The 13,978-nt window shown below is 35.2% G+C and overlaps 1 protein-coding gene across 7 annotated transcripts in view; it reads left to right on the top strand.

Moving 5' to 3' along the window:
* The window catches only part of PNPLA4 (patatin like domain 4, phospholipase and triacylglycerol lipase), a 28,888-nt gene extending 16,915 nt beyond the window's left edge, over positions 1-11,973 (top strand). For 5 of the 7 annotated variants that reach the window (XM_087726873.1, XM_087726875.1, XM_014057530.2 and 2 more), the window contains 6 exons: positions 1,866-2,050; positions 5,040-5,134; positions 5,319-5,454; positions 6,037-6,102; positions 8,435-8,587; positions 9,945-11,973. In XM_087726873.1, coding sequence (XP_087582999.1) covers positions 1,866-2,050; positions 5,040-5,134; positions 5,319-5,454; positions 6,037-6,102; positions 8,435-8,587; positions 9,945-10,076 — 767 coding nt within the window. In that variant the 3' untranslated portion in view covers positions 10,077-11,973. The remainder of the gene's footprint in view (positions 1-1,865; positions 2,051-5,039; positions 5,135-5,318; positions 5,455-6,036; positions 6,103-8,434; positions 8,588-9,944) is intronic. The other 2 variants (XM_014057527.2, XM_014057528.2) reach the window with 1 other exon arrangement.
* The last annotated feature ends 2,005 nt before the right edge of the window (positions 11,974-13,978 follow it).

Raw genomic sequence — 13,978 nt, 5'->3', positions numbered from 1 at the left:
TTGGATCTTTTTTCCTTGACTCCTTGCCCTTCCGGAAGAGGGAGATGATACATTTTATCTGATGGTTGTGTGGTTTGCTGTTTATCTTGTTCGTCTCGTGGTTTTTCACCATATCCCGAAGGTTCAGGGTATCCCATCTTCAGAATCTTATGATAGAAATCACGAGCTTTCCATACAGAGCTGAGACGATATCTTTGTTTGTCCATTGTAACTATAATACCGAATGGGGCATCCCATCTGTACTGTATCTGACGCTTTCTGAGCTCTTCCACCAGAAAAGCATAATCTCTTCTGGCTCTTAGCATTTGAGGTAGTATTTCTTTCAAAACAATCAGGTCCTGTCCACCAATTTGAAGCTTAGTATTGTAAGACTCTTGTAGTATCATATTTCTAGATTCTCTTGTAACAAAGTATATTACCACGTCTCGGGGAAGTTGCCTTTGTTTTGCCGCCCATGAGTTAACATGAAAAATCCTGTCAATCTGCCAATCAAAATTGGATCCCGGTTTTCCCACCAGACGGTCAAAAGCTTCAGAAAACATTTGCTTTAAGTTCTCCTGCTTTTCTTCACGCAGCCCCCTCACTCTTAATGCAAGCTCCATCTGCTTATACTGTATCATAATAATTTGTTTTTCAGCATTATCAATTTTTTGTTCCACCACTTCAGTTTTGGATATCAGGTTAGTTTTAGCTTCATTGAGAGTTTCTAAATTATCTTCCATTCCAGAAATATATTCTGTTATCACATTTACAATTCCCATCATATTATCATTCATTTTAGTGACCCTGGTATCGAATTTGTCATATAGAACTTCCATCTCACTCCTTATTTCATCTTTGAAATCTTTGAGCATTTCTAGATTCTGTTCTCTGAATTCTTTAAACATTTCTAAGTTCTGTTCTCTGGATTCTTTGAACATTTCCAGAAAAAATTCTTTTGTTAGTACATCTCCACTAGGGGGCATAGATGGTGGGGGCTGCAACTTTGTACCAGGTATGGGAGACGTTTTCGGAGGTAATTTGACAGAGGTTGATTTGGATGCCATTATATTTTGGTTTTAATTATTTATTCTAAATTACTAATCCACAGTGCTATGTGGAGAAAAAGAAATTCCTCCCCCCCCCTTTTTTTCCTTCTTTTTTTTTTTTCAAGGGGTTTTACGGAGGATTTCAAAAGAGAAAGTCCGTTTGGAATGTTTGGAATGTCTCTGTTTCAACAACAAAGAGTCTTGAAAGCTTTAAGGGAGTAGCTCTAATTAAATTATAAGAGATTGTTTCTTTAATTCTGTAGCAGGAAGCCGGAGATAACAAATGCAGAAGCTGTAAACGCCATTTTGAAGACAATTAAACAAAAGAGGTTTTTATAACATTGAAGCTGGTATTTCAGATAGAGAAAGGTTTTAAAGTTCACAAGTTTGGTCTTTGCTCGTATTGATTTTTAATAGTCTCTTTTCTAAAGATTGTCCTAAGGGGGAGGGGTCCTGTCTAGTGCTGTGAATAACAGCTGCGAAGTTCAGGTCGGAGTTGAATGACTCAGCTTTGGGTTGATCCTCCCCCTCCGTCCACAGCTCACAAAGAAACAAACTGTGAACTTCAAAGAAGATTCTTACCAGCTGAGATTCCTCACTGCTTTTTTCTTGTCTGAAAAAAGAGTTATCTTCTTGATATTGAGTAGATAACGAACCTGAATTCTGGGGGCAGCTCTGTTAAGCTGCCGACGGCGACAGGCCACTCCCCGGAAGTGTGAATACTTTCTGAATGCACTATATCTCTGTTCAGTTTTAATTTAGTCTAATATATGTAATATTTTGAAGAAAATGTTTGGGAAATCTTAACTATTTCCTTTTGAAATTTCCTTTCCACAGCAAAGATGAAACATCTCAATTTATCCTTTGCGGCCTCTGGCTTTCTGGGGATCTACCACTTGGGGGCAGCATCTGCTCTTTGCAGACATGGTAAGAAGTTATTGAAGGTTGTGAAGGCCTTTGCAGGAGCATCTTCAGGAGCTTTGACTGCCACTGTTCTTTTAACAGTGCCAGAAAGTATTGAGGTAATTGTGAAGAAGAACTTGTAATCTTGAAAACACACCTTAATTCTACCTGCTTTGGATGATCTCAGCTAAGCTTTTGAAAATAAGACCAATGTCTGGTTACAAAACCGCAGGATGTATTTAAATGTGTTAGCAAAGACACTTTATAGAGGAGAAAACTGCAACAACAAATTGATTTCACTCATTTTAATTTGCATTTGCAGATGTATTTTATTTTGTCTTTGAAGAAATAAGAAAGATTACAATGATGAAGATTAGAAACAGGGTTGTTATTTCTACAGATTAAAAAAACATGTTCTGATATAACACCTTAAGATATAATGTTAACACCATAAGTTATAATATGAACTGGTTAATTTTGACATGGCACATCTGGCTAAACCAGTTACTGTGGCTTGTAAATTTGCAGTATTAACTTGTTCTGCAAAACAAAAATTAGATTTATTTTCAGGTACCTCCATTAAGCAAGCTACAAGTATCCTTCATTAAAACCAGTCACTTAGTGACTGCTCGAAGTTATGATGTACCTACTTGGTATCACTTATGACCCAGATTTGTTGTTCCAACGGTTGTTCTGTCCCCCTGCAGTCATTGAACTTTATGCGCTCAGCAATAGAGCTGCATTTATGGCTGTTTGCAGCATTCCTGCCATCATGTGATGATGTTTTACAGCAGTCTTGCCAAAAATTGGCACTTCAGGTTTTTAGCAAAACCATGCCCACAGGAAAGCATTTGTTTGCTTAATGACTGCAGTGTTTGCTTCATAACTGCAGATTTGTTTAATGACTATGGTGATTTGCTGCAGAACGTGTAAATTTGTATCAATCATAACTGACCAGTCATGTCACAACTTAAACATTATGAAGGGCAGATTCCAGTATATACTGACAATTATTAACCATTAACTCACCACAGTCCTGGTAAGTTCCATGTTCACCTGTGGAGTAAATTAGGTAATTGTCTTATGCAACTATCATATATATGGAAATGTTAATGGTCACTGAGATATTTCTGAGTAAGACTTGTCTGCAAATAGGACTGATATGACTAATATGATTGAAATAGGTGTGGTAACAGCATGTGCTGCTCTTCCTTCATCACCTATTAAATGTGGATGAAAAGCCTTTATATGTGCTAGAATATGTTATTTATTAATATTCAATATGAAATTTATAAGGGCAGCCACAAAGTCATGGAAAGTGAGTCTGTACAGTTGACAACAATTCTATACTGTTTGGCGATAATTTCCAACCTATGTGGCACTTGTAATTACAAATTTGCTATTAGGATTATTAATAGGATTTGCTATTACAAATCTTAGGTTTTAAGAACTGTTTGTATATCCTAAGTGTTTGTGGTAGAATGAACAACTATAGCAAGCAAGTGACAAAAAGTGGAGGTAGCTTCTGAGAGAACAAGGCTTGATTCTAAGAGTGGTGTGTGTTTGTGTGCAAGTGAAGCTGGGAATGGAATTGATTCCCAAAAATTGGATTGTATAACTTGGGAAGTATCTGCATAGTATCTTCACTTTGTTCTATAGGTTACAATACAATTTTATTTATTTTGTATTTCATTAACTTAGTATATTGCCTAATTTTATACTAGCCTAGCTCAGCTGCATCTGATCAGGATTTATGCACTGAGCTTATTGTTTACAGTTAACTTATAAATCAGATGACCATGCTTTTATCTCTAGGCCATATTTCAACTAAGGCTACTGCAGCTACCTTGGTCACATCCTTTTAAGAGTTTGAGAAGTCAATGGTGGAAATCACTGTTGTTTAACCAACTTTAATTCCAGTATCATCGGGATTGCCCATATGCTACCTGCAGCTGTTAGCTAGTTTTGCATTTTAATGAGGATTTATCTTAATAAATTACATATTGAAAGTCTGTGTATTAAAATAACTAAACATTGTCACCTACAGTTTTCTTCGATTTAAAACTGATTCTTTTCATAAATTCCAGGATCTCTTCTGCTCATCCTAATCCTTTATAGTTCGGAAACTACACTATAGCTGGACAAAAATTTAGGCATCATTAAAGTAGATATTAGTTCAATGGAAATAAATTAGCAGCTTTTGATGTATCCTTATCATTTGAAATATTATGAGACAAATAAGAATTTTAAAAAAATGTCTACCTGTATTTACAATCAGTCTATGACATGGTCAAGTAGGCATCAAAATATGTAAGTTTATAATTCCATAAATGGATAATTTACTGGTAATATTTACACCTTATAAACTGTACGTTATAAAAGTAATAAAAGACTGTCTTTTTTCCATGTCTCTGTAGCTTTTCTTTTTCTTTACCACAATTCTTAGCATGATTTCAGAAGTCTTTCTTTGCTTCCATGTTGCTATTCATTTACTTTAGCTTCAGTAATATGATAACTTTCATTAAAATTATGATGTCTCCTGAGGGTAGGAACATAATGAGTTTTACTTCGTTTATCAATATTGGTAACAAAGCACTATTCACACCTGTGTTCTAATACTTTGATACATGGGGTTTCTAAGAGACAAAAGCTCATAATACATATACATATAAGGTACTGTATATGTAGGAGAGGCACCTTTTTTTAATCATAGGAACTTCACTAAAAAAAGTTTTAAAAATAATTATTTAACCAGTGGAAGAGTAGAGTACTCTAGTAACATGATTTTGGACCCTTCTCTATTTGAGGCTACATATTTTCTTAATTGTATGATTTTTCTTTTATTAAATAGAGGTCCAATCATAAGGCTCACAGTTACGTTTTCTTAAATGAATTCTAATTAGGAAGCCTGCTTATTAATATGTAGCATTTTAAAGATTTGGAGTGTATAAAAAAACAAACCTTCCCCAAATTACATCCCTGTTATCTGTCTGTCTATTCATCCGTATCCTTATGCATACATATGTTAAAAAGTCAGTTAAATGTTTCACGTGATTGAATTAATGTGTTGAGAGGAGCTGTGTTTACATTTGTTTAAACTTTTTTCAGAAATGTACAAATATTACCTACCAACTTGCTGAAGATACTAGAAGACTCTATTTTGGACCACTAACACCTGGTTATGATCTCATGACAAAACTTAGGTAAGATTGTAAATATTTATTCTGCCAAATTTGGTTTTCTGTAAATTCTCCAATAAATGGTACATCAGAGATACTGCGTTTGTGATAGTTACTATAGAGAAATGCAGCATTTGTTTTTTTCTAAATTATTTAGAAGTTGTTTAATTATTAAAGTGGACTAATATTTACTCTGTTTTTTCCATAGTGGCTACATTGATTCAATCCTCCCCCCTAATGCCCATGAGATAGCAGAAAATCGCCTCTTTATATCAGTCACTAGTACTAAGAATGGAAAAAATTATTTGCTTTCACATTTTGCCTCCAGGGAAGATCTTGTTAAGGTAGGAAAGTTGCATATTACTCCTATAAGTGAAATCACCCAGTTGTCTCCAGAGTCTTAAGAGTTTAGGTTTTATTAGTTTTTGCCTGCAAGCTCTTCATGTTCCTCACTTGAACAACTCCCTTGGTTTAAAAATGAAGACTGTTGACATATTTATAGGCAGGAATTCATGACCTAATTGTCTTGGAAATCTTAACAACTGGCCTTTATGGGTAGTCCTCAACTTATGACCACAATTGAGACCAGAATTTCTATTGCTAAGCAAAGAAGTTGTTAAGTAACACCCATAAATGTTTCTCTTTAAAGTCTCATGCTAAGATAATATAGGTGGCTTGGTCCAGTACTGACAGAAAGGATTAAAAAATATATCTTACATTGTAGACAAATGGGATTACCTGGGTTTTAACTCTAAAATGGATCTACTCTTTTCTCTTCACTCCCATCTAGCCACATGTACATTATTTGATAATTATAAATCGTATTGTCTGAAAGAAGAGTTAAAATAGAATTGTTATTATTCAGTATTTCTCCTCAGTTAAGAAAATAAGATAAGAATTACACATATTTTTCCTATGTTTTCTAGGCTTTGTTAGCCAGCAGTTTTATTCCTCTTTATGCAGGAATAAATGCAGTGGATTATAAAGGACAGGTCTGTATAATTAGAGTGCTTATTCTAGATACTGTGTTTTTTATGCATGTTGCAAAAAATCCTCATATCAATTAGGCTGATCATCACTATTTGATTTTTTAAGAACTCGTATTAACATGTCACGTTTGAAGCATTATGGCCTTGAAAACCAATTATGTGATGTTATGCTTCAAGATTTGCTTTGGCAAAAGATATCACTCATAATGGGCTTCTGAAATGGCATGGAATGTTCCTGATGTTAAAATTAATGAAATACTGTAGATGTCTCATGCAATTGACACTTCTGGTTATTATTAAAGCAAAGAAAATATCAGTACAATATGGGCAGTTTTCTTCGTTAGAAACATCCTAGGAAGTAACTTCTGTACTTGTGAGAATGACCTTGGGAGACAAGAGAAAGAACTGCATGCTAGATAAAAGTCAGGTAAGAGGCAGCTTAGCCCAAAGAAGAAATGGAGGTGTGTCAAACGTCTCAGAAGGGACCCTCCCTAGCTTCTTGAGCTATAAAGGCAAGAAGGAACAGATGTACTTTCAGACTTGCAACAATATGTTCGTGTAACTTCACAATAAAGTTAGAGCAAGTAGTTCTGGGTATGCTTCTTGTCTGGAGTATATCACATGGCTGAGAGAACTAGATAATTTTTTGCATAAGAGAATGCTGCCATAGACACAACTTGCTATATTTTGAGCTATGGAGATGTTAAAATTCCTTTTGTTGTGCAGACATTAAAAGTCTAGTAATTATATTGTTTGCTGTGTTGGATTACAAATATTCCAACAGTTGTATGGCCATCTGTTGTTTTTTTTCTTGTGCATTGTCTCTCATACTGCAAATAGCTGAGATTCTCTTTATTGGAGTAAAATTGTTTAATGCTGTGCACTAAAGTATATTATTGATCTCCAGATAGTAGTGGGATTTTTACAATGCTTTTTTTTAATGAGCTTCATGTTGTGGGAGTTTATACTGACTTATAAGGGATAAGGAAAACAGACTTATTCATTTATCCTGATTATAAATTCAGTGATCCATGAAGCAATGTAGAGTAATCTAAAACAAATACTTCTATAGTTACACAGGTTTAAATACTTAGTATATATCCTAAACATGTTTGTCATGCTCTATGATTTCTTTTAAGTAGATTTATACATTATGCTACAGCATCTTCTTTGTAATAGTGAATTGCTAGAGACAAGACCTGAGGATGAAATAGTGTCTGAATTTTAAATAATGTAATTGATGATTCTGTGGTGTAGTAGAAGAAAAAGAGTGAGGGTTTGTTGTGAAAATATGTCTCTCTAATGTTTTGTTGGGAGGGTTTTATTACTGTTTCAATAATAACAATAATATTGACATACATGTAGTCCTTGACGTGACCAAAATTGAGCCCAAAATTTATGTTGTGAAGTGAGACAACTGTCAATTTAATTTTGCCCCATTTTATGACCTCTCTTATCACAGTTAAGTGAATCCACATTCCACATTGACTTTGCTTTTCAGAAGGTCACAAAACGGGATCACTGACCTGGGACACGGCAACCATATGAGTCAGTCAAGTGTCTTAATTTTAATCATGTGACCATGGGGATTTTACAATGGTTTTAATTGTGAAAAATGATCATAAGTCACTTTTTTCAGTGCTATTGTAACTTTGAATGGTCACTAAATGACCATTTGTTGAGGTCTACCTTTACTTGGAGACAGAATAAAAGAGAAAGAACAAGAGAAAAATCACAAAATATAAAGACCTTAATATAGAAGTAGAACAACTGTTGCAAAACATAGCAAAGATGGTACCAATAATAACAAGGACCTTGGATGCCAAAGTACCACTTGACTACCATCAGCATTGACATTCTGAAAGTTGAAGTCCTCAAGCCTTAAATTTGCCAAGATTGGACACCCCGGATTTAGAGCATTATGTACCTGAAAAGATACATGCATAAATACGGTATCTTTCTGTTCTCTTTAAAAGAATAATTGCAACCATCTTGCCTATAGACGAAAAAATCCAAAATCTTTGAAAGGATAAGCTAAAATATTTCAACAGAGTGTTCAGGTTTAGAAGTTTTCATCAAGAAAGGACTAAAAGTAATAGGATAGAGAAGAAACAAGGAAAACTAGAAATTAGGTTAGATGTTGAAACAATAAGGCTTTATAGATGACACACAGATGATACAAGTTAGAGAATTAAAAAATGCATAATACAGATTAAGAGTTGTGATTCTCTCCCTGAGAGAATCAAGGTTTTGACACAGGAAATGGTATCCTGATATGTATGTAGACAGGTAATAAAGCAATTAATTATTAATAGAGCATAACTGTTTTCACTAGAAATGGATTGATGGTGGCTTATCCAATGGCCTACCTATCTTGTCAAAAGGCCGAACTGTGACTGTTTCTCCTTTTTGTGGCCGGCTGGACATTTGCCCAGAAAACAAAGGACGAGTGGATATTTATGCTAAAGTTGCAAAGCAAGACATCATGGTGAGTTATGCAAGGAAAATGATTTATTCCACAGTTTTAGAATTACTCTTTGTTATTTAGGAAGATGTGCTAAAAAAAGTAATCTAGTCGTGTCTTTATTTTGGGGCATATATAGTAGAACAGTACATTATATTCAGCTCCCTATTATTATAATGTGAAGCTAGGAAATTTCAATCTGGTCCTAATCCTAATTAAAAATAGCAGTGAAGATTAAGAGGGTAAGACATTAGACTATGGGTGTCACTCATGGTGTCACGTTGCCATCATGATATTTCATAATGTTTTTTTCCTTCGGGAAGCTGGGGTGGCCATGCTCTGCATGTGATGCATCCGGCCCATGGGCCACCGGTTTGACTCCCCTGCATTAGACAAACTATTACTGGCCACCTCTGTGGTGGAGGACATCAGGTCCAGGTTCATTAATTTGATCTTTATGCTTCAAAATCAAATCACTAAAATTTAGTAGTTAACTACTGGATAATTGTAGTGCAATTTTCCCTTGACAGTACATCAAGTAAAAATAGGTATGAAAACTATATGCTTAACATACCAATAAATATTTTAAAACATGGTTCAAATGTTACAAAAGGGGCAAAATATTTGATTATCGTTTTAAAAACATTTTAGAAATGTCTCTATTCTGTTTCAGTTTTCTAGGATGGTGAAAATAATTAGATTAGGAAAACCATTTTGCTTTAGATTTTAATTTAATTAATGTTCTAATTAATATAATTATATCTAAGTGCTGTATGTTGGATAAATTTTGTGAAACCTTGCAGTCCCGAGGTTCTCACAACAATCTAAGCCATGATTGCTTCCCCATGGTTTATTAAATACACCCATTTGATTGGCCTCAAATATTGCAAGTCATAAGCCATGTGTGAGGTTCCCAAAAGATGTCCTAATTAATTTACGAGCCTCGAGACAAAGTTCAAGGGAAATCCAGTCATTTATTAGGAGCAACATTTTGGCATTTTCCTGCCACGGAGCCAGATCTGATTTCCATTTAATGGTGGCTGAACTTTACCCCTGTATCTCCCTTCCCCTGTGTCTGTGTCATAAATCACATCCACCAGCTTTAGATTGTAAAATTTCACGCCTCACAGGCCTGCTGTAGAAATCTGAGATAGACCATGGTTGAAGGTATTCATGGAATTCTCCCCCTACTTTCTTGCAATGTCAATAGGCATGGAAATGCTTTACAAGTTGACACCATGATTTATATACCATTAACAAAATCAAGCACTTTATGGTTTAGCAAATGCAAGAATACAATTGGTATGAAATAATGCATTATATCAAAATGTAATTAATTAAGCAAAAACATATTCTGCTTCTTTTTCCTTCTTGGATGCAGTTATCCATTGGCAACTTTCTAAGACTTCATCAAGCTCTATTTCCACCAAGCCAGGAGAAGATGGAATCACTATATCAAGATGGATATGATGATGCCATACAGTTTTTATTGAAGGAAAATTGGTTTGAGTAGATTATGCCAGATGAAAATAAATAAAAAATTGATGGCTTGTAAATGCAAATCTTTGATCCCAAAGGGCTGATGTCACCATTTATGTTTATCTCAAAAAAATGTCACTGAGATTTCATGCCAGACAAGTGTTTTATATTGTGCTGGCCTGAATTTGTAGATTTGTAGATCTACAAATCTGAATTTGTAGATTTCAAATGCAGTGGAATTGTATTTGGTATAGAAGATAAACTGTTTCTTAGAAAAGAGTAAGAGAAATCAAAACTTCAATTGCTTTTATTTTCATTTTTTCATGCAGATGTGAAAATGCTAAAAATATGGTTTTTTTCCATTAAATTTGTTCATATGAAGTCATAAATATGTGCAGTTTGCAGAAAATTGAATACTTGTGTTATTTCATAAAAATACTATTAATGTGTTCATTAATTAGTGTACTCATTTTTTTAAAAATCCAGTGCATTCTCAAGCGTGAACTATAATTACAATGAAACCATGGGAAACAAAACAACTTAACAACTCATTTATGTACAGATATATTTTACCATTAGTAGCCTACATTAGTTTTTCAGATAGCCTATGTATATTTTAAAATGTTGACTTTCAGTGAGTTTATTTATCCTTTCTGTCATATAAAATTCATTGTAGAAGAAAAGAAAAATATTAAACATATTGCATTTTTGTTTATGCCAGTCACCTAGAAAATAGATCAGAAAAATTGTTAAATATGAATAAAACAAGTGGCATCATTCAGTTCTATTTAAAACATTGTCTCAAAGGAAGTAATTTGCTGATTTAATGACTATTGCCCAAATTGCATTTTCACCTAAAATGCTTTCTATACTGTTGGAATCCATTGGGTATGATTTTCTAGTGGCAGGTCTCCTGTCAACATAATTTAAGAATAGTATTGATTCTACTTATAGTAAATATTACAGTATCGATTTTAAATTAACTGTTTGAATAAATTCTTATTGCAAAAGTTTTGCAATGTTCTTTTTAATTCATTGTAAACTTGTTATTTTCTATGATTTGTGTGGAGATAATGAATGCAGTTTGTGTATAAACCCAAAAGATGGTGTTATAAAAGCTAAGATTTCACTCTTTGTTTCCATTACAGTTATTCCCGACTTATGTCCATTCATTTAATGACTTCAAATTTATGATGCCATTGAAAAATGTGACTGAAAAATGTGATCATAATTCAGGCATGTGTTTATGACGATTGCAGTGACATCAGGTCATATGATGACCATTTGTGACCTTTCCAGCTGGTTTCCAACAAGCAAAGTCAAAGAGGAAAGCTGGATGGAGCTTGTTTGAAGATTCTAATGGGAGCGCAGTATTGTATACCCTTGAACGAAGATTGGTACACCCCTTCTGTCTGGGATGGTCATTGTCTTCCACTGAGTGTACAGCTTTGGGAGGGGCGCACATGGAGAGGACATGCCTAGCCAATTAGATCAACCAAATCAACCTGGCGATCAATGGGATGACATGTCGCAGCCCTCACACAAAGCTGGATTTGTTTAATGACCCTATGATTCAACTAATAACTGCAGTGATTTTGTTAACAAAAAAAGTTGCAAAATTAGGTGACAGAAGTTCCAGTCCCAAATGTTGTAAATTAGGACTCCCTATATAGAAATTATGCTTATGAATGTCACTGTTGAAAAGCAAGTTTTACCTTCATCAGCAGTTTCTCCATATTCACAGGTTAACATTTTTTTTATTGCAGCAAAGAACAAATTGAACTGGGGCTTGTGGGTATAACATGCATAATGCACATTAATTTGGAAATTTGACACCTACCCTTTTTATTATAGAATATTTGCATTTTTTAAATCCACTTGAAGTGAACTAAATGTAATCTTGCTATAATCTTTATAAACTTTTGAGTTTCTCTGTGTGTCTCAGTGCTTTTCTATGCATTGAAAGAAAATAGAATGGTTGTAGTTAACAGATCAGTGCTCCCCATTTCTACTACCCAATACATGTAAAAACTCAACAAGTGAGGACGCTTTTTGTAGATTTTAGTTCTGTATTTAACACAATTCTTCCACATAGACTAGTGTTTAAACTTCTGGACCCTGGGCTTTCTCATTCAATCTGCCTTTGGATTATATATCTCCTGTCTGGACGCTCTCAGAGGGTCAGATTATGTAATCATACCTCCTCGGCCCTTATTCTTAACATTTGTACACTACAGGATTGTGTGTTGAGTCCCTTACTCTATACTCTCTATATACATGACTGCTTTCCCACTCACACCAGTAATACTATTATTAAATTTTCAGATGATAAAACATCTCCAGGGGGGATGAGACTGCCTGTCGAGATGAGGTGGATCAATTGATTTCATCGACAATAATTTGATCCATAACACCAATATGATCAAGGAGCTTAAAGTGGACTACAGAAGGAATAGATCAGATATCCAGCCAGTTTAAAGTTTTTGGGTGTTACCATAAAAAAGGACCTAACCTGGGGTCCTCACCTTCAAAAGGTGAGGTCAAAAGGGCCAAGCAGAGGTTATACTACCTGAGACTTCTCAAGAAACAACAACTGAATGAAAAATTGCTGGTGATCTTCTGCTGCACTAGAGAGAGTATCTTAACTTACTGCACCTGTGTATGGTTTGCTAATTGCACAGTGGCAGATAGGAGAACGCTCCAGAGGGTTAACATCATTGCCCAAAGGATCATTGGTTGCCCTCTCCCCTCCTTGGAAGAGCTTTGTCGTTCCCGCTGCCTTAAGAAAGTTCAAAACATTCTTGGAAGAAGGCGGGGCTTAGCAGTGAGAAGACGGAGTTTCAGGCTATTCCTGAAATTCCCCTATTCCGAAGGAATTTTGGATGGGTCGTCGGACCCTAGCTGTCCCGGAGAAGACAGTGAAAGGTGAGGGGAGATCCAGTGACCTCAGAGACGTTCGCAAAGTCTCTGGGGGGGCTTGGAATTAACCCCTCCTGCCAACTCCTTTCTGGATTAGCTGTATGCTAACTGAAACTGCAGGTTGCCCCTAAGAATGGTTTAAGTGGATTCAACTGGTAAGCTGATTTTATTACTCAAAGAGAGACGGTCCGCACTAAAATTTAAGCTAATTGAAACCAAAGAACAGAAGAATCTAGCGGCGAATTGGTTTTTTTTTTAATGGATTTATGGCCGGTGGTTACCCTATTTCTTAAACACTTTAAGGAATTCTTCAACATTCCCCCCTGACTCTTTCTAAGTGAGTTGTAAAATCAACCTACTACTAATTGGCCCTTCACGATTTGACACTTTTACTGCTTGGCTGTGTTGGTCTAAGATCAGATAAGATCGCACAGCTCCCAGCGTGTTTTTACTTGCAAATACCTTAGAGTCTCTAACTGCGACACAACATGGCGTCGAATTATATTCCCAAGGGCTCACTTCAAATACTTTTTTCCGCATTTCGAAAGCTGTTTGATTCATATCAAAGATTTGAAAAAAAAATTGGATTATTTGACATTAAAATATGAAGGAAAAGGTGAGAACGTGGAATGTTTGAATGTTCCTGAAATACAAATGGAAAATGTGAGAAATGGCGTCTGGTTTATCTCGGAGGAAGAAAGAAATGCTATGCTGGAAAGGGGGGGAGCTATAAAGAAGATTCATTTTAAGAGACAGAGCGTAGGAGAAATGAGAATTCCACCCTTGAGAATTAAAGTCAATTTGAAAAGTTTAACAAGCCTGGGACAACATTATTATCTCATCAGAGACATCCTGAGCAAAAAGGTGCGAAGATATCCCTGTTTGGACTTGCTTATAAAAACATTTGGTAAATCTATTCAACAAATGGCAATAGGACTGAGAAGGTTTTGTTATTGGAGAGACATAGGCTGACAGATGGAAGAATACAACTTAAAATTAGCTAAATCTAATTACTCT

The sequence above is a fragment of the Thamnophis sirtalis genome, unplaced genomic scaffold, assembly GCF_051295495.1.
Source record: "Thamnophis sirtalis isolate CommonGarterSnake01/CBP01778 unplaced genomic scaffold, rThaSir2_p1.2 scaffold_12, whole genome shotgun sequence".
Classification (NCBI taxonomy): domain Eukaryota; kingdom Metazoa; phylum Chordata; class Lepidosauria; order Squamata; family Natricidae; genus Thamnophis; species Thamnophis sirtalis.
Note: the sequence above shows the minus strand (reverse complement) of the source record. Positions and strands in the feature narration are given on the sequence as shown.